We start from the raw sequence: 23,429 nt of genomic DNA on the forward strand, positions 1-23,429 counted from the left end.
GGTATGGGTGGAAAAATGGACTCCTACAGCAAATAGAGCCTTTCCCTCCTGCTCACACCCAGTGAGAGGCTCCTTGACTTTGGGCCCAAACAGGGAAGAGCCATCAAATGGGGTGTTGACAAAGGAAGACTTGAAGGCTTCTGCAAAGGAGCATAAGCACATCCAGGACCGTCTCCGAAGAGCTATCGCTTACCCCGCTGTTCGACTCGATCCATCGGCTGCATAGTAAATGAGCCGCATGGACAAGTTCACAATAGAATTAAAGGTATTAAGCTGTGCTGTCACCTTATCTGAGACAGCTCCATCTGTGTTGCCCTGTAAAGTATCTCTCAGCTCTTTGAGAAGATCTCGATGAAGAAGAGTGAAACAGTTAAGCAATCTCATGGCAAATGTTGCAGAACTAAAGATGCGTTTCCCGTATCTGTCCATCGTCCTACAGTCTCTATTAGGGAGATGGACAGTGGAAGAGGTTTCTGACATATCTTTCATGGTGGCTGCCGCCACCACCATGGATCAATGGGGACTCCCTTAGTGTGAAACATCTTGTCTTGGGGGGAGGTTAAAAATTTATTAGGCCTCCGAGGGACCGGTTCCACAGAATCAGGAGACTCCCATGCTCTTTGAGTAACCAAATCCATCAGTTCGAAGGGTGGAGTAACCCAGGAGGTGGAAGGTTGAGACCCAAATGCCTTCAGGAGCACCAACTTGTCCTCAGTAGGGCTAACAGGCTGCCAGTCACCCCTCTGCTTTAGGACTTCCAGGATATCCGCAAAGGAGCTATCCTCAGAGGGGGATCGTGGGGTCCCTTCCAATTCCTCTAAGTCGGTGTCTGATGTCAACAATTCCTGAGGGGAATCTAAACGCCTCCCCTTGCATAATCTCTTTCTGGGAACCTCATCAGTGGGGGCTTCTGGTGAAGTCTCAGTACAGCAAGGGTCACCCAATGGGGGTACCCGAGGCTCTGGGTCTCGATGGTTGACAGGGACCTGCGATGTAAAGGCAGAATGCGGCACTTTAGAGGAGGAAGAGGAGGGACCTGACGATGTGTGTGTCTTAGACTATATAACCCTCCTCACAGCATCGAAGGCACCACTGCTTCGACCTGAGGAACCAGCCGGTTTCGAGGAAGACGGCAAACTCCTCGGCGCCGAGACATTGGGCTCCGAACCAGAGGACAGAGCTGAGCTCATCTGCGCTGAAGCCCTGAGAGGAAGGGTCGGAACAGACGCATTGGTTTGACTCTCCCCCCCCCCCCCCGGAGCCAACACGAAAGTGTCGGCTCCAAGACTCTTCCAATGGAACCGAAGCAGTCAGGGTTGATGGAGCCGCAGACACGGGGACAGGCCTCGGCTCTGAAGGCTCCACAATCATCAGATCCTCCTCCTCCGGCTTCGAAGGCCCTGCTAGATTTGGAGGGGGAGTAGTCACAGCCAGTGGGGCAGTCTCAGGCTTCGAACCCAGTTGGGACAAAGCCGATAATAATCTAGCCAATGCTGGGTTCTCTAGAAGCCTCTACACCACCTGGTCCACATCAACATTGGAAAGGGTCCTCGACGAACGGGTCGAAGGAACCGAAGATGCCACAGATCGAAGGATTGGAGACTTCAGAGTTTTGGAGACCGGGTCCAAGGCCGGGGACTGGCTCCAAGACATCTGTTCTGTGCATGGGTCCAAAGACTGCAGAGCTGGTGACCGCACCCTCACAGAAAGGCTTGGAACCGATGACCTGGGCTCCGAGGACACCTTCAAGGACTTGGAGGGTCTGGTCAGCTTTATCCAGGGAATCTTGAAAGTCTGGCTTCAACAAGCCTCTATCTACCAACTTCCTTTGCCATTCTAATAAAACCCTACTGCTGAGGAGTGGCAGATAGAGCAATCTTCTTGGAAGTGTACAGGCCCCAAACAATAAACACACTTAACGTGTCCATCTGTAATGGACATCTTCTGCCCAAAATTACACTTCTTGAAGCCAGATCTTTGCTTTTCTTTTTGATCCGCCATGTTATACAAAACAGAACTGAAGTTATCAGAGCCCTGATCAACTTCGATTTACAATCAACAGTAATCAGCAACAAACCGTACTAAGATATAAAATCCCTGCACAACTTGGGATAAAACACATTCAATATTTACCACACTATTTACAGATATAAAAAGGATAGAACACGCACACTAACTACTTAACACACTATCTTAGATATAAAAGGAATAGGGTAGCAAAAACAGTCCCAAGTTGACAGATCCCTGTACAACTAGGTTATAATAGTAAATATTAATGGTGACACTTTGTATTTTACAAAGAAAAAACAGCCAGAGTCCTAAGAGCAACCACTCCGTATATAATGTGAATTGTATATAAACTAAATCAAAGGCTAACCACCTAAAAGTCCTGCAAAGGAAAGTACACTATCTTACTATCAATTTTTAAAGAGAAAATCACTTTAAACAAATCAAAAGATAAAAGTAATAAAGTTCTACTGGCCCGAACTCTCCGAAGACCTTGCGATCAGTTGCAGCGACAAACTAGATCTGGGGTAGGACAGACAGCATCATGGGATAGGGGCCTGGCCTCGAGCTATTCTGAGATCTTTAGCTAGTAAAGCGGCCGACTCGGAGACGATGGCTTGGTTCCGAACTCACGTGTAAGAATAAACGGCGAGACTGAACAACTTCACATCAGTAGTTAGCATCTCCACTGCAGATGATCCTAGATTACACCCTCCATGCAGTGTAATTTTGCTCACTGTACCCTTGCCCTTTTATATTATTAACTGGCAAATCACTTAAATAAGAAATCCAGCCCCCCAAAATGTCATGACGCCAGGAACAATAAAAGGCGATAACTTAAGTTCTAACAATGTTTTCATGGAATAAAGCTGCATAAACAACATTTTTTCATTAGACAGTTTTCGGCTAGGCAACAGTTTTCTAATCTAAAGTTTAAAAAACTAAATGTCATTTCAAATGTTTACAGGCCAATTATAAAACTGAAAAATGGGAATCAATCAAAACAAATATGTAAAATGATTTACACATACTCTGCCCCTTCCTCAGCCCACATCTGTATATTATATGAGTTTACGAGTCAGGTTTAATTGCATCTGGCATTAAGATTTTAGACTATGACAAAGCTACCTCTTGCAGAGGAGTGACACAGAAAATCCCCAAACAAAAAAAAAAATCTGAGACAGTACCTTGATTTAGACTTGAAGCGACCTCCTTTTTTATGGGTCTTCATTCCTAACCGCTTCCTGTCCTCAAATGATGGGCTGTAAGCACAAAAAGGAAAAAAAAATATTTAAATGTTTAAACCTCATCAATAAGCCAGCAACTGGAAAATTTATGAAACTCAATAAATGGTAATAATAACAGGGGTCAATTACACAGGGAAACACTGAAAGAATAATAGAGCAAGTCACCTAACTACTCCAAATTGGAAGAAAACTGTAATGGGGTTGCACCAGAACAATGTCAAAAGCAAGGAACAGGAAAGTACAATGGTATATAACACTCATATACTGGAGTCACTGCCGTAGTAGCATTCATTACTAACAGGAATTTGCTGTAGTCGGAAACCATCTGGTTGGTCTCCCAGAGCAATAGCTACCACCTGCACAAGATGATATCTTCTCTGAAGTGAATGCCACAGAAGCACCCTGCTGAAAAATGTGCATGGTAGCCTCTCCATCATGAAATTTGATATTGAGGTGGACTAAGGTTTATAAAGATGGTAGTACCTTATGCAAGAAATACTTAATGAGCCAAAGTTTTGTCATTCATAAAGTTATGAAAGGCCAATGAAGTTGAAAAATACATCCTCACAGAAAACAGTTCTGATTCAAGTTGTAAAACTCAAATAAATTAAGCTATCATGAAGACAAACATGAGTCTCAGTCCCCCCCCCCCCCCCGCCCCACACAAAAAGGCACTTCCATTCTGCATTACAGATGAGTGGTCAAAGCTACTTGCAACACCATATAACAGGTCAAATGAACAATCAATGAGTTATAAACTGAACTTCACTTGAAAACTGACTGGAAAGAGGTAATGGAATCATACTGGGTCTTCAGGACTTTGAATAATTGTAGCAAAGGCCACTAAATGGAAAGCTAGCAGGTGTCTAGCAAAATACAAAAGGAAAAAAAAAAAGCAAATAAGCAAACATACTTTCCATAACTGGAAAAAAAAATCATTTTTGTCATTTATTCTTCCATATTCTACTGAATGGAAAAAAATTAAGACCCCTGATGCTGTAAGTACAGAAAAAAATAGAGTCTAGACTATGACCACAATTTGATTATTACCCAGCTGCTGGAAAAGCCAGGTGGGGAGAGTGGGAAGCAGAAGTTTTTTTTCTAGCTTGTTCATTCTTGGAGGGATGGAAGAATTTCTGCCAACAATCTGACGTGTCTCTAGTGATTGGACTGTGCTGTAATCACATGAAGACTGCAGTTAGAATTCATCATAGAAGACAAAGCTGCAACAGACACTTTGTAGGGTGATATGTGTGATGTCAATAGGTGTGCCCAGCTAGGGCAAAAAAAAAAAAAAAAAAAAACCCCACAAACAGCATATGTGATTGTTGCTAGCGGCTCTTCTCAAAGCCATTTCCCCTTTTTCAACCAACGGAACAGCCCCAGTAAGGAACAAATGGAGCCATGGGAGCAACTGTAGAAAGTAGATGAGCAGCTGATCTGGATGGTATGCAATGGGGAAAAAACAGAAAAAAAACGGAGAAAGACCGTCTTCCTGATCTGTGAACAGAGCATTAACCATCTCCACTGGTACTGTCATCAACAGGTGTCACTGCATGGCTACTTTCTTCTTTTTTGGTACTGACTATGTAGCCCTTCCTCACAGTCTGTGGTTGCTGGATTACATGTCCACTCCAGCCTACTCCTGGAATCATGATCTAAGTAATAATGTTGTAATACACCTACGTGCATTCCAGTTGCTTGCATCTCTTTATCTCATCTTCTTGCAGTTAAAGCTCATCTGTCTATTTGAGTGTGAGGAGATTTCTGACAAAAATGCTATTTTATTACAATGCCCATACTATGAGCATCTGTTTTATGGACACCAAAGAAATGAATGCATGACACTTGAAAATAAGTACAGTACTCAAGGCAAACTGCTACCATGCACTAATGAATGATGATGTGTGACAGCAATGGAGATCCTTTTTTTATTTTTTTTGGCCCCTCGGACCTCATCATAACCAGCCTGGCCCCAGTGTTCCATGTCCAAGCTATGTCTATCAGCTATTCTCCCACTCCCCCAGACTTACTTTGGTTTTGCTGGGGCTGGTTGTGGATCCTAGAGTGTCCTGAGGGTTCGACTCATTTGTGCTTCCATCTTGTGGGGTGGAGAGGCTGTTTATTCTCTACCCACTCCCTTTCTTTGGACCACACCTCCTCTTATGAAGCATATCAACAAGCACCCTCTCACTTAAGATAGCTACGCCCATTCCTTCCCTGCTGCTAAGTCAGTTTCCCAAGCCACTAGTCCAACAGAGGTCAGCTGGGCAATAGACAGGGCTTTATTGCTCTATGTTACTGACGTGGCTTAGCAATGGAGATTTTTTTTTCTCCCTTAAAAAAAAAAAAAACAAGAAACATCTTTATTAAACCATCACTTATGACAATGGCAATCATACATTTATATAAATGAGAACAAACCACATTGACACACTCCTAGTTGCAAACATTATACATAACGTACAATCTACCAATCATCTTCAGTCAAACATTAAGTAGCTTATTTAAGTCCTGCTTTCTTTTAAACTTCATTCCTCCCCCTGTATGTACTTTTTCCACAATACCCACTTCTTCCTATGCAGTTTGCTCCTACCTTTTTCTATAAATCTCAGTTCCAGTTGTTTTATCTCTGTTACTATATTCACTACTTCTAGTGTAGTTTGTTTAGATTTTGATTTCCATTTTCTAGTAATTGCTTTTTTGGCAGCCACCATAATTAGTCTCAGCAAGGCCTTACCACGTGTAGGCAATTCTTATTCTGTATTGTAACCCAGGAAAAATCATCTCCCTTGTCACACAAATTTACCCTTAGGGTCTACCAACAAACCGCACTCCCAGAAAATATGTTCCCAATTACCTCTTTCTCCCCATCACACCTCCAACATCTGCGGTCTACTTGAAGAACAATTCTCTGGAGTCTACTTGGGGTACAAAAACATCTATGTAAATATTTCCAAGCAAAAATCCATATATCCTCCCATTGTTTCTTTGTGAATTGCTTACCCAATCTCCCTTCCCAATCCTTTCTAACCTCCCCTAACTGACTCTTATTCATCAAGCAATATTTTATATGTTCTACTAATTACTCCTTTTTAATTGAAGCTTCTGTTCCAGATTGTCCTAAAAAGCTGTTCCCTCCCCATTTCTTTCTCTTTGCCGATACTCTGGTATCAATCCTTGACAGGGAAGGCAATCTCTAACCTGCAGTCTAAATAAATTCTTGGCCTCTTCCCATTCTATCAGCTTTCCCTCTCTAGTTATTTACTCCCAATACCTTGGTTCCTTTGCCAGTTTTCTCCAACAAATTCCAGCCCCCTCTATCCCTAATTGCAGTCATCCCTACTGGCAAAATCCGCTTTCTCCATTCCTGTGTTGGCTTAGTTCTTAGGATGTTTTCTGCTACTTTATAGATATAATATTTTGTATAATTGTCATTATTATTCTCCTTAAAGGCCTGTATCCAAAATCCCAGTCTCTCCTTGTTTATTGAGCTTCCCCCGTTTCAACATCATCCCTTTCCATTTTAAATTATAATTTTCTGGTTGTGCTATGTACAGAAAACCTAACTGGGTAGCTCTGAAATACCCCTTCAAATCACGTAATCCTAATCCACCCTGTTCTACTGCAAGAATCAGTTTATCCCACTTGACTCTTGATGTCTTCCTCTCCCAGATAAATTCCTTAACTTCTTTATTAATTGCTTTCTACAACATCCCCTATGGTTGATAACAATATGCTTGACCCCTTTAGCTTGCATCTTAGTATCCATACAACAAAGTTTCCATTTTCTCAGTTTTTGTATTATCCTTTGCTTTAGACTCTTCCCACATATCCTTAGCTGCCACACCAGAATCATTGTTAATCCATACTCCTTATATTTTATCATATCCTCATAAATATGGACATTGCTGAACCAATTTATATGTGAGTACACAATTTACCACTGCTACCTTTGTTTTTTTTTTTAATTAATTTTGTATCCTGAAAATATCTGAAACAGTCTCAAAATATTCCACAACACTGCAATGTCTTTTTCTGGTTTTGTCAGATATAAAATAATGTAATCTGCAAATACAGCCAGCTTTTCTTGACTACCACACCAATTATAGACTACCACACCAATTATATTCTTGATTTTCTGAGTCTCTTATTTTCTTTGCCATAAATATAATACAAATAACAAAGGTGAAAAAGAACACCTCTGCCTGGTTCCTCTGCTCAAGCAGAAATTTTCAGAGAGGACTCCACCCACTATTTTCATCTCTGATCCCTTGTACATCCTTCTACTCAACCTTATAATTTTTTTCAGGAAATGCAAATGCTTCCATTACCCTGCTCAAAGTCTCAGCTTACTCTGTCAAATTTTTTTTCTCTGCATCAAGACCCACCAAAAACAATGGCATTTTTTTTACATTCTGCTTCCCTCTGGATCATCAACGTTCTGTTAATGTTGTCAAATGTTTGTCTCCCCTCCACAAAACCACATTGTTCCATATCTATCAATTTCAGCATTACTTTTGCCATTCTTTTAGCCATTATAGACATGAACACTTTATAATCACGGTTTAGTATTGAAATGGGACTGTATGAAACTGGATTTGATGGCTCTTTACCCTCTTTAGGAATTATAGCTACCACTGCTTTCTTCCAGAATGTTGGTACTTCTCTTAAAATGCTAACAAAACCTTCTAGATCTTTATCAGTTTTTTTTTACGCCTAGCTTCCAAACTTCCACAGAAATATCATCTATTCCAGGGGACTTTCCTGCAGATTGGTTATGTGTCACAATTTTTATCTCATCTTCTCCTATCCTGTTAGTAATTGTGCCTCATCTACCTCTAACCTTGGCATATTTAATTCCTCCATAAACATTTCCATTTGTATCTTTTCGTGATTTCCACATTTCTCTGCTTTATGCATACTTTCATAGAATTTCCAAAATATTTCTAATACTTCTACATAATCTCCTGTTACCTTCCTTGTTATAGGCTCCCTAAGCTTGGCGACAGCCCTTTCTACTTTCTGCTGTCAGAGTTGTTGTGATAAATGTTTTTGTGCTCTAGGGTTATTATCAAATAACAGTTGCTTAACAGCAATCTTTCTAAACTTGTGCATATTATTGAGGTAATCCCTTATTTTCTGCTCAGCATTCTGCAGTTGATCCTCTTCTTGTTCTGTGAGATTTCCCCTATTTTGTAATACTTTGTCAGTCCCTCTAATTCTTATTCTTAACCACAGCTCCCTTTCTTTTATTTGCACCCTATTTTTAAACTCCACCATAATTTTATCCGACTCCCTAGCTATATTTTCAGCAGTAATTTCTATCCTTTTGTATAGCTCCCGAAAAATGTCTACTACCCATTCCTTAAATTCCTCTCTTTTCAACAGTTGGGTGGGAAATTGCTAGTGTCACGTTTTTATTTCATTACCCTCTGTTTTTATTTTAGTAATTATTGGTGCATGATGTGAAATAGTGTGTGTGTATCAAGACCTAAAAATTAAATGCATATGCTCCTGTGAAATGTAAATTCTGTCTAGCCCAGCCCAGTTTTTATATCTTCGGAAATAATACGTAAATTCACTTTGAACACCTATTACTGAATTCACATCTTCCATGCCAAATATTTTCATAAATTTCTACAAAAAATTTACCCTCCTTTGTTATACATTCCCTTCTGGGCCCCTCAACACATCTTCACTGTTGCAAATCAAATTCCAGTCCCCACCTACAAGTAATGCTCCTTGCTGAAAACGGATTATTTCTCCCAAAATTTTCTTAAGCTCCATTACAGCAGTTTTAGGTGGAATATAAATACATGCCAGTAAACCCATAGCCCTACAAATCTGCCATTATCTTTTTTATCGTCTTCTTTCACTGCTGATGCTCCTCTTGCAATTAATATAAGTACATCTCTTTTCCTTTGTCCCAGATATTCCGCTGAATAGCCATCATGAAAACCTATCTTTATCCAATTCACATGTTCAGTTCTTTCCAAGAATGTCTCCTGTAACTTAGCTATTTGCACTCTACACTTTTTAATATAGTTCACTATTTTTTCTTTTTTGTATTTATTTGTGAGACAATTGACATTTAGACATTACAGAAGACATCATTGTATTTGTTATTATTCCCACCTTTTATTTATAACATCTTTTTTATTAAATGTCTAGTTCTAGTTTTTTTTTACATGCATACACTGTTTAGCAGGTTGAACTTTTATACGGTTAATTTTTGTCATATCCATTTGAGCCTACATCACATCTTACAAGATTTTGTTTTATTGAAAGCCCTCAAAAAAACTCTAAAACCTATTAATTTAACACAAACACACAAAACTATGTACATCTTCAAATATTGAAGTTCTACCCTCCTAATAGGAACAAATGTCCCAAACTGACAGCCACACTAATAGACTTGAGTTAACCTAAAAGAAATGTTATCCATGCTAAGACACATGGTGCAGCCTCTGCTTCCACTAAGTGCTGTTTTTGTCTTATCTTTATAGCTCTCCTAGGTGATGAAAACCCCTGAATGCTTTCAGAGAACATTATCTCCTAGTCAGTTTCTTTCCTTTTTCCCCAAGCCAACCACTCTCCACCAAACTGTAACCAATTTTTCTTTATCAGATTTTATCCATGGAGGCATGAGAAAGTACAGTTGTGTACACTTACCATAAATGTAGATGTTAGAGTGTGTTCACTGTTGCAGTCATTCCATTTGGGTAATCTGCTGGCAGGTTGCCCTCAGTCGGCCTGAATTCCAAAGTCTTGGGTCCTGCGTCGGTTGCTGTCTTCTCTTCCATGAAGTCAGGTCATCAGGGGTATAAAACATGCAGCCAACACCATTTTCTATAGGTTTTTTTTTTGCCCCCGATGTCAGGTGCCCCCAAAAAGGTAGCAAAATTATACATACACATGCATCAATATAAACTTTACGTTCATCTACAAGCAAATACACCACATAGGTTGTAGAAGATAGAGAATGAAAGATAAACTCCAGAATGACAGGGGGATGGTGGGAGTGTAACCTGGACTGCAACAGTGAATACACTTGAACATCTACATTTATGGTAAGTGTACACAACTGTATTATGTTCTTCGTGTTTCACTGTTGCAGTCATTACATTTGGGTAGAATCCCAAAGCTATGGTTGGGAGGCTGGAGCTAAACAGCATTAGGTGCAGCTATAAGGCCCTGCAGCACTGCAGTGGTAAAGCCTGCCCTGGACATAGAGAGGCAAATGGTAATGCTTGGTGAAGGTGTGAACAGAACTCCAAGTAGCAGCCTCTAGAATGTCTTTGGTTAGTACTCCTCTGAGAAAGGCTGCTGAAGTAGCTGCAGCTCTGGTGGAATGAGACCTAATGCCCTTGGGCACATGTTTACCATGGTGTAAGTAGCAAAAACTGATGCAGTGGCTTATCCACTTTGAAATTGTCTGCTTTGAAATAGCCTTTCCTTCTGATCCTGCAGCATAAGACACTAGTAATTGCTCAGTTTTTCTTAGAGCTTTTGTCCTGCTCAAGTAGAATCTTAGCTGTCTGTGTACGTCCAAGGAATGCAGAATTCTCTCCCCCTTGTTCTGCGGATTTGGATAAAAAGTTGCAGATGAATTGTTTGGTTAAGAGCCACACTGGAAACCACCTTAGGCATAAAAGTAGGATTTGTCCTCAGAGACACCCTGTCTGGGTAAACTATGACAAAAGGCTCTACAGCCATGAGGGCCTGTAGCTCTGAAACTCTTCTTGCTGAAGTAATTGCTAGTAGCAGAGCTGTTTTCCATAAGAACTTTAGATCAGCGATAGCAGCTGGTTCAAATGGAGGCAGGGTGAGCTTTTCCAACACATAATTGAGGTCCCATGCAGGTAATGGTGATCTTCTAGGAGGCCTTAAAATTTTGGATCCTCTAAGATACTGCTTTAGTAAAGGATGAGAAAATATTGGTGGCTCTGTATTGTAATGAGCCGAAATAACAGAGGCATGGATTTTGATTGATGAGAAAGATAGGCCTTTGTCAAGCATCTTGGTTAAGTATCGTAATATCTGAGGAATATTTGGTTCTGCTGTATCAGTTCCTTGTGCCTGATTCCAAGCACAGAATCTCTTCCATTTGTCAGCATAACATTTTCTAGTACTACGCCTTCTGGCTTCCAAAATGACATCCATCACAGCTTTACGGAGAGGTGGTGTTTGTATGACTACATGATTAGCCATGCTGCCAGGTTCAGAGTCTGTAGTTGATTGTGCAGGAGCTGACTGTTTTGCTGGGACAGTAGTTGTGGTCTTTGAGGCAAGGTCCAAGCTGGGTATTGAGCCAAGTTCCTTAGGATTGGGTATCAGTATTGGCGGGGCCAGTCCAGGGCAATTAATATCATCTTTGGCTTCTCTTGTCTGATTTTTAGGAGGACCTTGGGTAGAACAGGCAGAGGAGGAAAGGCGTAAAGTGATAGGTTTTTCCAACTGAAGGATAGGGCGTCCACTTTCCATGCTTGTCTGTGATAAGTCCTTATGCAGAATCTTTTCAATTGATAATTTTGAGGAGAGGCAAACAGATCTATGTCTGGGCTCCCCCATTTCTCTGTTATCATGCTGAAGACTTTTGGATTTAGTTTCCACTCGTGAGGATCCATAATGTTTCTGCTCAAGTCGTCTGCCAGAGTGTTTTGTTTTCCTGGCAGGAATTGAGCTTGAAGATATATTTGTTAGGTCACAGCTGTGTCCCACAGTGCCATGACTAATCTGCAAAGGGGGTAGAGTGTGTGCCCCCTTGCATGTTTATATACCACATGACTGTGGTGTTGTCCGTCTTTATCAGTAGTTGTCCTGGATGAAGCAAGTCCTTGAAGGCTGTTAGGGCATTTTGAACAGCTATCATCTCTTTCTGGTTGATATGTAGATGCATTTGTTTTGGTGTCCATAAGCCCTGAATGCATCTTCCTGCCATGTGCCCCCCCCCCCAGGCATAATCTGATGCGTCTGTTGTTAAGGTTTGGCTGGCAGGGGGTAGAGTGAAGGGCAGTCTCATGTTTTGGTGACATGCCTTTGCCCACCATAGAAACTCCTGTTGTAGGCAGTGAATGAGAGGAATCATTGTTTCCAGACTGTGTGAATGTTGACTCCATAAACTTTTTAGGTACCATTGAAGTTTCCTCATATGCAGTCTTGCATATGGAATTAGTAGGATGCAGGATGTCATGAAGCCCAGAGCCTGCAGAATCTGCCTTGCAGAAGACTGGATTTTTGTTGCCATCAGTTTGAAGTAAGCAGTCAATTGCCTTTGCTTGTCTTGCGTGAGGTAAGCCATCTGGGCAGTTGTACCCAAGCTTGCACCCAGGAATGTTATCTTTTGAGAGAGTACCAGTTGTGATTTATTTTCATTTATTGTGTACCCTAGGCATGTTAGAAGCCTTTTCACAAACCCCATGTGTCGAAGAAGAGTGTCCTTGTTCTCTGCTTGAATGAGACAGTCGTCCAAGTAAGGATATATTTGTATACTTCTTTGTCTGCAAAATGCAATTACTACCTCTTTTAGGTCCAAAGTCACCAGCCAAGCATTCTTGCCCAGCATGGGCAGTAGCTGCTGCAAAGTCAGCATTCTGAATTTTGGAATGTCCAGGTATGTGTTCAAAATCGATAAATCCAGTATTTTCCGCCAGGCCTTGTCCTTTCTAGGTACCAAAACAGTCTTGAGTAAAAACCTTGTCCTTTTTCCTGTTCTGGCACTGTCTGAATGGCCCCCATATCCATGAGGGACATAACCTGTTTCTGTGCCTCTGCCCATTGATTTTTTGGCAGATCTGGCCAACCATTTGCCATTGGCAGAGTGTGGAAATGGAATCTGTATCCCTGTGATACGATGTTTAGTACCTACTTGTCCTGGGTTATTAACTGCCAATTTTGAGCAAAAAGTGCTAATTTCCCCCCTATGGGTGCTGCCAAAAGATAAGTGCTTGGTGTAGGTACAGGGAAGTCATTGGGATTGCTTTCTGTAGGTTTGCGCTTTACCTCCTCCAGATTTGGAGGTGGAAGCGCCCCATTGCTTTGACCTGTATGAATCTTGCACCTGGTATCTGGAACCCTTAGGGTGTCTGGATTTGCCCCTTTGAGCTCTGTCTGACACAGGAAAAGAGCAATTTTTTGTAGGCCAGTGTCTACTGAATCTTGGTGGCTGCACTTGTAAGAAGTCTAACAGTTTGCATAGACTTAGCTTTGTCTTCCATTGTCTTTAAAACCTCTTCTGCCTTAATACCAAACAGAGAATCATGCTGTAAAGGTGCATCTAACAATTTAGCTTTAACATGATCAGGCAAATATTGTTCCTTTAACCAGGCATGCCTCCTAATCGCAGATCCAGCAACTGTGGCCGTGCAGGAGGCCTCTAAGGAATCAAAACCACATTGCAAAGTATGCTTTCCAACTTGTTCAGCTGCATGCAATAATTCCGGCAATTCTTTATTTTCTGCACATTCTGAAATCAACATCATTTTCTGTTTCAGCAATCCCATAACATGTTGTTGGTACTTAAGCATATGAAACTGACAGTTTAAGGCCCTGATTGCCAAGGTTGCAGATGTATAAACCTTTTTTCCCCCCATCTGTCTAGTGCCCTTGAATCTCTGTCAGAGGGGGTAGGATTTTTTGCTGTTGAGGTCTTAACTCCCTTTGGACCCTGTGAAATAGTTTCAGGATCAGCAGCAGGGTTTCTAAATAAAAATTTAGGTGAGTCAGGGACGCTGTAATATCTGTCAGGCTTACTGGGAGCCGGAGGTAAGAAGTCAGGGGTCAAGCTAGACTCCGAAAACGCATCATTCACAATGTCTAAAACAGGAGGAATGGCTAAAGGCTTGCGCTGAGGGAGAAGAAGGAAATCCCCGAGCCTCTTTTTTGATTCCGAGAAGTCTTGACTCTCCCAGTGGAAATGCTCCCTCAAAGTATGCAAAGTTTTTCCAAATGAATAATTCTCAGGAAGAGATGTAGATGGAATAGACTCCTCAGCATCTGAATCCTCATAGGGAGGTATAGATAATTCCTGATCAGAAGAGGAATCAGAAGAAATAGAAACCTGATCTGAAGATTCATAATCAGTGTCTTGCCTAGGCCTCTTATCTGGAGGGGGATGGGTACCCCTGATCAAGGTAATAAGGTCTTCAGCCATTTTGATCATCTGTTTTTTAGGCATACAGGCCTGTGCACATGGCTCATGCGTCGTCTTTTTTTTAGTTTTAGAAGTTGATTTTGTCTTTGGTTTTGCAGCTGCCGTAAGTTTGATATACAAATGTTGAGGTCTGAATACACCCTCAGAAGCCGGTGCCTGTTCAGCATCTCCGGACCCATCCAAGGGAGATACATCCATTGGTCCAATACCTTGAGTATCTTGCGGCATGCCGGACTCCACATGGGTGTTGGTAGAGGCCTGTGACTCTAAGGTAGTGGGTATCAGGGGCTGCGAAAGCACCTCACTGAGTACCGGCGAACCTGCGACTGGCTTAAGAGGAGGTTCATCAGTTTTGGATCTCGATTGCCTTTCTCTGTCCTTTTCTTTGTGTTTTTTATGTACTCCGGTAGTCGGATTGCTATCCGACGACATTTCTGGGTAGTTAAATCTGTTTCGAAAATACTTTGGTGCAAAAATATACCGACACTTAATAGTGCGTTGGTTAAATCTAGCACAAAACAGACAGCCAGGCACGTTGTGATCAGGGCCTAGGCAAGGAATACAGTATAAATGGAAATCCTTATGAGGTATTTGCTTCCCACAAGTAATACAATTATTAACTTTTTCTAACATCAGTAAAAAGCAAGAAAAAAAGTTTCCCTAATGGGGTACTTAGCTTTAGTGAAGACTTCGGTTCTGAAACTCAAACTCGAATATTTCAGTAGTCGGCCGACCAGCACTTGTGAAATGCTTCTGCTTTATACCCCTGACGACCTGACGTCATGGAAGAGAAGACAGCAACCGACGCAGGACCCAAGACTTTGGAATTCAGGCCAACTGAGGGCAACCTGCCAGCAGATTACCCAAATGTAATGACTGCAAGAGTGAAACACGAAGAACATCCAGACAGCCAGTTTCTCACTATCACAATAAAAAAGTGGCAGGACCTAGAAACAGCATGTAGTCCAATTTTATTCACTAGAACAACTACAATTAGCACATGTGTCTGTGATAAACAGATTTCATCTAACTACTTCAAGTGGTTCTGTTAGTATTATGTGATGGATTATACAAAGCTTATAATTATGTGTGGGCTTTTTAAACGTGATACATTGGAAGTCACATGATGATAGGATATGTTTTAAATATGGTGGAGTATTCAGCTGTATTTCATCTAAAGTCTGTTCATCACAGACGAATGTGCTAATTGTGGTTGTTCTACTGAATAAAGTTGGACTAGTTGCCATTTCTGGGTCCTGCTGCTTTTTATTGTGGATTTTACCGTTTGTTTTGGTGTTTGTGAATTTCAGTTTCTCATTATCACCCTGTCTCCATGGAGTCCTTGAGAACCATACAATCAACTTCTCTTTATCAGACTGTTTCCATGGAGACTCGAGGGCCAGATTTGGAACTGCTACTAAGCATACGTTCATTTGCTAGTAAACAGCCTTATGGTATTCTATACTTTACTTGCTTTCTCTTAAAACTTGTTACCAAATCAATCTACGGTCCTTAATTCAGTCATTTCCCCTCATGCAAGAATGAGAAAAAGTGCACCAATTGTACGCCTGTAATACTCTTTCAACCGGGTTTTTTTTTTTTTGTTACACTGCAGTGCCCACACCTCTCAAATCCAAACAAGAAGGAAAAGAGAAGGGAGAAGGGAACAAAAACAGAACAGCACTACCTATTCACAAGCCCCACCACACTTAAAAATAACTAAGAAAACTTTACTCATACAACACAAAAATAGTACTATTAAGAAAAAATGTTTTCTGTACTCGCACTGAACTGCAGCTTTATCAACTCATTTGAATATCTGTTTAAATCTTCTTCCATTTTTGCCAGCCTTTTGTTTGCGGTGATGCACTCCAGTAGTGTTTCTTCTACTTTAACCAGGTCTGTGTGCAGTTGTCTTGCATCTTCCCATAGGTTACTGGAATTCATGTCTGGAGGTTGCATTGCTTCTTGCTGAACAGCTGCAGAAGATAAGGCCAAAACCAAAACTCCCAAAATACCTTATATATACAATATATACACAATTAGCAGAATATAACCTCACCTACACAACCACCCCTAAACACAGGAATCCCAAAGCAGAGGTAAGGGAGGCTGGCAAATCATAAGGAAGCAGGAACTGACAACATGCCTTGCAAAATAGCTGTGGCAAAACCAGCCCTAGACTAAGTATGCACTGAACTCCAAGTAGCTAGAAATGCTGTGGAAGTGGCAGTAGCCCTAGTGGAATGAGGCCTAATCCCAGCTGGAATCTCCTTGCCATGATGGGAATAACAAAAGTAATGCAACACCCAATCCACCTAGAAATAGTTTGTTTGAACTCAAAGCAAAAGAAACAAACAACTGAACACAAAATTGAGATCCCAAGCAGGAGTAGGAGCTCGGTCACAATCATAGTGAGCTGAAATTGCTGCAGCATGAATCTCAATGGAAGATAAAGACAAACCTTTGTCCAGTAACTCAGTAAGATATGGAAGAGCCACACTCAAATTTGGCTCAGTAATCTCCAAATTGTTTGCTGCACTCCAAAACAAAAATCTCTTCCATTTTTTCCATAATCACATTTAAAACTTGTTGAGGAAGCTGAGACCTGCTGTCTTTCAAAACAGAATATGCCAGGCTGTTAGATGTAGAGAGTGAAGCTTGACATGGAGCAGATGACCGTCCCTCTGAGACAACAGGTGTGGAATCAAGGGTAAAGGCCATGGAGGCTTCCTTACCAGACTCCTCAGTAATGGGTACCAGTGCTGCCGAGGCCAATCTGGAGCTATTAAAATCATCCTTGGCTTGTCTTGTCTGACCTTTAGAAGCACCTTTGGAAGAAGAGGCAGAGGTGGAAAGGCATACACATGAAGATTTTTCCAACTGAAAGAAAGAGCATCCACTTTCCAAGCTGTGTGATGAACAAAACTTTGGCAGCTGGTGGTTTAGTGGGAAGCGAACAGATCTATGTCTGGAGTTCCCCATGACACTGTCAGTTTTGAAATACATGAAGATCCAGTTTCCACATCCATGATTTGTCTGCTTAATACATCTGCTAAGGAGTTCTGTGCTCGAAACCTTGCCTGAAGAGTTAGTTGCAGACTATAAAATCATTGCTTGTCTGCACAATGGGTAAGAATGTGTTCCCCTTGTTTGTTGATGTACCACATGACAGTTGTGTTGTCTGTTAGAATCAACACCTGCCCTGGAAGAAGTAACTCCTTGAAAGCAATTAATGCAAACTGAACTGCTAACATCTCTTTCATGTTGATATGTAGATGCTGTAGTCTGGCAGGCCACTTGTCTTGTATCCACTTTCCATTTAGATGAGCGAATGCAAGGTATTATTTGAATGACAGTGTCCAAATCCTGGCAGTGCTGTGTCCACAGATTTTGAGATACCATTGTAGCTTCCTCATATGCAGTTTGGCATTGGGAAGCACCAGAATACAAGATGCCATGAACCCTAAGGCTTGAAGGACTGACCTTGCAGTCAGCACTGAAGAGATAGATGATGGAAGTAACTGGAAAGATTCTTTTGTTTGTCCCATCTGGGCTGCTGTATTCAGTCTCACACCCAGAAAGCACATGTCTTGAGAGGGTACTAGACTGTAGGCATCTTAGCACTGCTATGACATATTCCAGATGCTGTAGAAGATCTTCTTTTTCTTGAGCCAGAATCAGGCAGTCGCAATGCAGAGAACTGATAATGAGAATTTCCACTGCAACTTAGTCTTATTGGCACATGAAGGTGATCTAAAGTTACCATCCAGTGATCTTTGCCCAGCAGAGGTAAAAGCTGTAGATAAGTGTTGAGGATAGATAAATCCAGAATTGGTCTCCACGTGTTCCCTATTTGGAGCAACAGAGAAATTTGCTTGTGAGCCTCTGTTCTTTGAAGAGGAGGAATGTCTGGCATGCCTTTGAAAGGAGGCAAGGTATGGAAATAAAACCTGTAACCGTGGTGAATAATATCCAGAACCCATCTGTCTTGGGTAATTAAATCTCAATTTTCTTTGAAATAGACTGGGAATCATAAGCAGGATAAGTCCATCCCAAACAACACATCAGACTGTAAAGGAGCATCCAAAATCCTTGTCTTAACATGCTCAGCTAAATTCTGATCTGAACAGAACCAGTGGCAGCCCATCAAAACCACACTGCAAGGAATGTTTACCCACCTGTTCAGACACATGAACTAAATCCTGCAACTCTTTACACTCAATACCTTCAGCCAGAAGCCTCTGCAAACACATCTTCCACCACATTCAAAACAGGAGGTATAGCTAAAGGCCTATGCTGGGGTAAAAATCAGAGAAATCTTGACCTTCCCATTTAAAAATCATCCACATCAGAATCAGAATAGAGCATTGCTCAAAACTCTCAAACTCAGGTTCCTAATCATAGTAATCAAATCCTCTGCCATTTTAAGCATATGTTTTAAACAAGGTATACACAAAGTATGGTAATCCAAATACAGTTATTCACTTTTTCTGACATCAGATGGGGGTCGCGTCGCGCATTAGTTGACGCACTGACGCTAGCTCCAGTCGCCTGCCTGACGGCGACAGCCATATACCTTTTGGTATCGAGACGACTGGACAGCGGACTACCCAATAGTTATGACTGCAGCAATGTGGAATGAAGAACATCTTCTCTAAGTCAACGTTTTTTCCTTACTTTTTGTAGCTGATTTTTTCCAAGTGCTCTGTATTTCTTTTTTCCGGTCATCCAGGCAGTACACTTAATAGCCAGTCATTGAAATTTACCCATAAACACAAAAGTCTACTGGTCTTCTTTTTTAAGTTTCTCTTTTCACACAGAGAGCTAGAGTTAAGCTGTTACTCAATGTGCAGCCATCTTGGAAGTCTCCAGCAATGGAGATTTTTCTTGAGCAAAACCACTGAATTAAAGTAACTTCTTATGAAGTGGCCTTTAACAATGGGGCAGTTAGTTGCCTGAAGGCAAAAGACACAGCAAGCCACTTAGAACAGGGCTTCCTTAGCCAATAAGCTCATCTTCACTCAGTGAGCTGGAAATAAACATTTTCCTGAACTCATGCTCCATCTTTATGTAAAAAGTACAGTTGTGTACACTTACCATAAATGTAGATGTTCGAGTGTATTCACTGTTGCAGTCATTACATTTGGGTTATCCACTTGCAGTAGCCCTCAGTCGGCCTGATTAACAAAGTCTTGGGTCCTGTGTCCATTGCTGTCTCCTCTTCTGTGACGTCAGGTCGTCAGGGGTATAAAACATGCAGCCGACTCCATTACATCAGTTTTTCTTGCCCCAGATGTCAGGTGCCCCCCCCCAATGGGAAGCAATTAAATATATATACAAAGTTATACCTCCAACAAAAAAGCAAATACACCAAAAAGCTTTTAAGCATAGTAAAGGAGAGTAGAGGTATAGCCCAAAAGAAGTCAGGGGGCTGGAGGGAGGGTAATCAGGACTGCAACAGTGAATACACTCTAACATCTACATTTATGGTAAGTGTACACAACTGTACTATGTTCTTTGTGTTTCACTGTTTCAGTCATTAAATTTGGGTAGATTCCCAAAGCTAAGGTTGGGAGGAGGAATTTAAATAGCATTAGGACCAGGTATAAGGCCCTGACTGCAGTGGCAAAGCCAGCTCTGGATTTAGAGAAAATTGGCAAATGATAACGCTTGGTGAAAGTATGTACAGAACTCCAGGATGTCCCTGGTAGGGACGCCTCTGAGAAAGGCTGTAGAGGTAGATGCAGCTCTGGTGAAATGGGGTCTGATGCCCTGTGGAATATGTTTTCCATGGTGCTTACAGCAGAAATGAATGCAATGGGCTATCATTTAGAAATGGTTTGCTTGGAAAATAGCCTTCCCCTCTGTCCCTGCAGCAAATGCCACCAGCAGTTGTTCAGATTTCCTTTGAGGTTTAGTCCTGTCCAAGTAGAATCTAAGTTGTCTGTGCACATCTAAGGAGTGCAGTATCCATTTCCCTTTGTTCTGTGGGTTAGGAAAGAAGGTTGGCAAGTGAATGGACTGATGAGCCACACTGGATACCACCTTGGGCATGAAGGAGGGGTTGGTTCTGAGGGACACTCTGTCTGCATGAAAGATGATGAAAAGCTCCACTGCCATAAGGGCCTGTAATTCAGATACCCTTCTTGCTGAAGTGATTGCTAAAAGGAATGCTGTTTTCCAAAAAAAAGAATTTTAAATCTGCAGTAGCAGATGGCTCGAAAGGAGGAAGAGTGAGTTTCGCCAAGACAAGGTTAAGGTCCCAGGCTGGAGTTAAGAATTGTAAAATCTGAGGTAAATTGGGCGCTGCTGTGCTCATCCTTTGAGATTGGTTTCAGGCACAGAATATTTTCCATTTTGCAGCATAAGATTTTCTAGTACTAGGCCTCCTTGCCTCTAAAATGATATCCATCACTGGTTTACTGAGTGACGGTAAAGGAGAGATTAGGTAATTAGCTAGGCTGCTAGGTTCAGTGTTTGAAGCTGAGGGTGCAGAATTTGGTTCTCCTGCTGAGACAACAGGGAAGGTGTCTGAGGCAGGTGCCACGGGTCAACCGTGACACACTGCGCAAGGGGGGAACCAGTGTTAGCGTGGCCAGTCTGGTGCAACCAAAATCGTCCTTGGCTTGTCCTGTTTGATCTTCAGTAGTACTTGGAGAGCAGAGGCAGAGGAGGAAAGGCATAAACTGATAGGTTTTTCCAGCGGAAGGACAGAGCATCCACTTTCCAAGCTTGTTTGTGGGGAATCCTTGTGCAAAATTTGTCCAATTTATAGTTCTGGGTGGAGGCAAACAGGTCTATATCGGGGCTCCCCCATTTGCTTGTCAGCATGTTGAAAATCCTTGGTTCCAGTTTCCACTCGTGTGGGTCCATGAGGTTTCTGCTTAGTCCATCTGCCAGTGTATTTAGTTTTCCTGGCAGGAATTGAGCTTATAGATTCACTTGGTAGCTCAAGGCTGTGTTCCACAATGCCATGGCTAGTCTGCAGAGGGGGTAAGAATGTGTACCCCCCTGCTTGTTTATGTATCACATAATAGTGGTGTTGTCAGTCTTTACCATTAGTTGTCCTGGAAGAATGTGGTCCTTGTACAGCTAACATTTCTTTTTGATTGATATGCAGGTGCAATTGACTTGGGTTCCATTTGCCCTGAATGCACTTCCCTGCCAGGTGAGCCCCCCCATGCACAGTCTGATGCGTCTGTTAGGATTTGGGCAGCAGGGGGTAATGTGAATGGTAGTCCCTTGTTGTGGTGGCAGGCCTCTGCCCACCAAAGGAACTCTAGGTGTAGGCAAGGTATGACAGGAGTCATTGCTTCTAGATCCTGATAATGTTGACACCATAGGCTTTTTAGATACCATTGTAGTTTCCTCATATGCAGTCTTGCATATGGAATTAGAAGAATGCAAAAGGCCATGAACCCCAAGGCTTGCAGTATTTGCCTTGCAGATAGCAGGGTTTTTGTGGCCACTTGTTTGAAGTAGGTTGTCAAATGAATCTGTTTCTCTGGCTTGAGGAAAGCCATCTGGGAAGTTGTATTCAAGCTTGCTCCCAGGAATATAATTTGTTGACAGGGCACCAGGTGTGATTTCTTTCCGTTTAGGTGTACCCCAGACAAGTCAACACCCTTTGTACAAAGGCCAGATGATTCAAAAGTATGTCCTGGCTTTCTACCTGAATTAGACAACTGTCCAGGTATGGGTATATTTGAATATTTCTTTGCCTGCAAAATGCAATGACTGGAGCTAGGCACTTTGTGAATACCCTGGGCGCAGTAGATAAGCCAAAGGGCAGTGCAGAGAACTGACAGTGCATGTAGCCTGCTTTGAAGCGTAGGTATCTCTGCAAGATTCCCTGATAGGGATGTGCAGGGATGTGCACGTATGCTTCTTTTAAATCTAGTGTTGCCAACCAGGCATCTTTGCCTAGCATAGGAAGCAACTGGTGAAGAGTCAGCATCTTGAATTTTGAAATCACCAAAAAGGTGTTTAGAGTAGAAAGGTTCAGGATAGTACGCCATGAATTGTCTTTTCTGAGCACCAGAAAAAGTCTCAAATAGAAACCTTGTCCCTTTTCCTCTTCTGGTACCAACTGAATAGCCCCCATGATTAAGAGAGAAAGTACTTGCTTTTGGGCCTCTGCTCACTGATTTGGGGGATAGATCTGGCCACCCACTTGGTGTTGGTAACGTGTGGAAGTGAAATCTGTATCCTTGGGACACTATATTTAAAACCCATTTGTCCCGGGTAATGAGTTTCCAGTTTTTGGCCTGCAGACCAATTTTTCCACCTAAAGGAGCATTCAGTTGAGAAGTGCTTGGAAGTTTTAAAAGCAAGTCATTGAGACAGTTTTTCATTGGGGGGGGGGGGGGGAGAGTCATACTAGGTCCCAGATTTGGATGTGGAAGCCCCCCACCACTGCTTAAGTCTTGTGCGTCCCTTTGGACTGAAAACTGGGGTTTCTGCTGTGTCTGGGTTTGGATTGAGAAGTCCTGGAAGGGGCCGGAAAGGACCAATTCTTAGAGGGCCAATGCCTACTAAATCTTGGAAGCTGAACTTGTAAGAAATCCTTAACAGTTTGCATAGATTTAGCTGTATCTTCCAGCTTTTTAAGAATTTCTTCAGCTTTGTTGCCAAACAGGCGGTCCCGATTTAAGGGAGCATCCAACAGTTTAGCTTTAACATGATCAGGCAAAGATTGCTCTTTAAGCCAAACATGCCTTCTGAGTACAGATCCAGTGACAGCAGCCCTGCAAGAGGCCTCTAATGAATCAAATCCACGTTGCAAAGTATGTCTTCCAACCTGTTCAGCAGAATGCATTAAATCCTGTAATTCTTTATTTTCAACACAGTCAAGAATCAACATCATTTTCTGTTTAAGCAATCCAATAACATGTTGTTGATACTTTAACATATGAAACTGACAGTTTAAGGCCCTAATGGCCAAGGTTGCATAAGTGTAAACCTTCTTACCCCATCTATCCAGCGCCCTTGAGTCTCTATCAGAAGGGGTAGGAATT

At 41.9% G+C, this 23,429-nt stretch overlaps 1 protein-coding gene across 1 annotated transcript in view; it reads right to left on the reverse strand.

Annotated features, from left to right (window-relative positions):
* DDX27 (DEAD-box helicase 27) overlaps positions 1–23,429 on the reverse strand; it is a 409,290-nt gene that overhangs the window by 16,937 nt on the left and 368,924 nt on the right. The window contains exon 20 of the mRNA XM_044090130.1: positions 3,195–3,269. Coding sequence (XP_043946065.1) covers positions 3,195–3,269 — 75 coding nt within the window. The remainder of the gene's footprint in view (positions 1–3,194; positions 3,270–23,429) is intronic.

Source organism: Protopterus annectens, chromosome 12.part0 (genome assembly GCF_019279795.1).
Source record: "Protopterus annectens isolate FY-2018-M chromosome 12.part0, PAN1.0, whole genome shotgun sequence".
Classification (NCBI taxonomy): Eukaryota; Metazoa; Chordata; order Ceratodontiformes; family Protopteridae; genus Protopterus; species Protopterus annectens.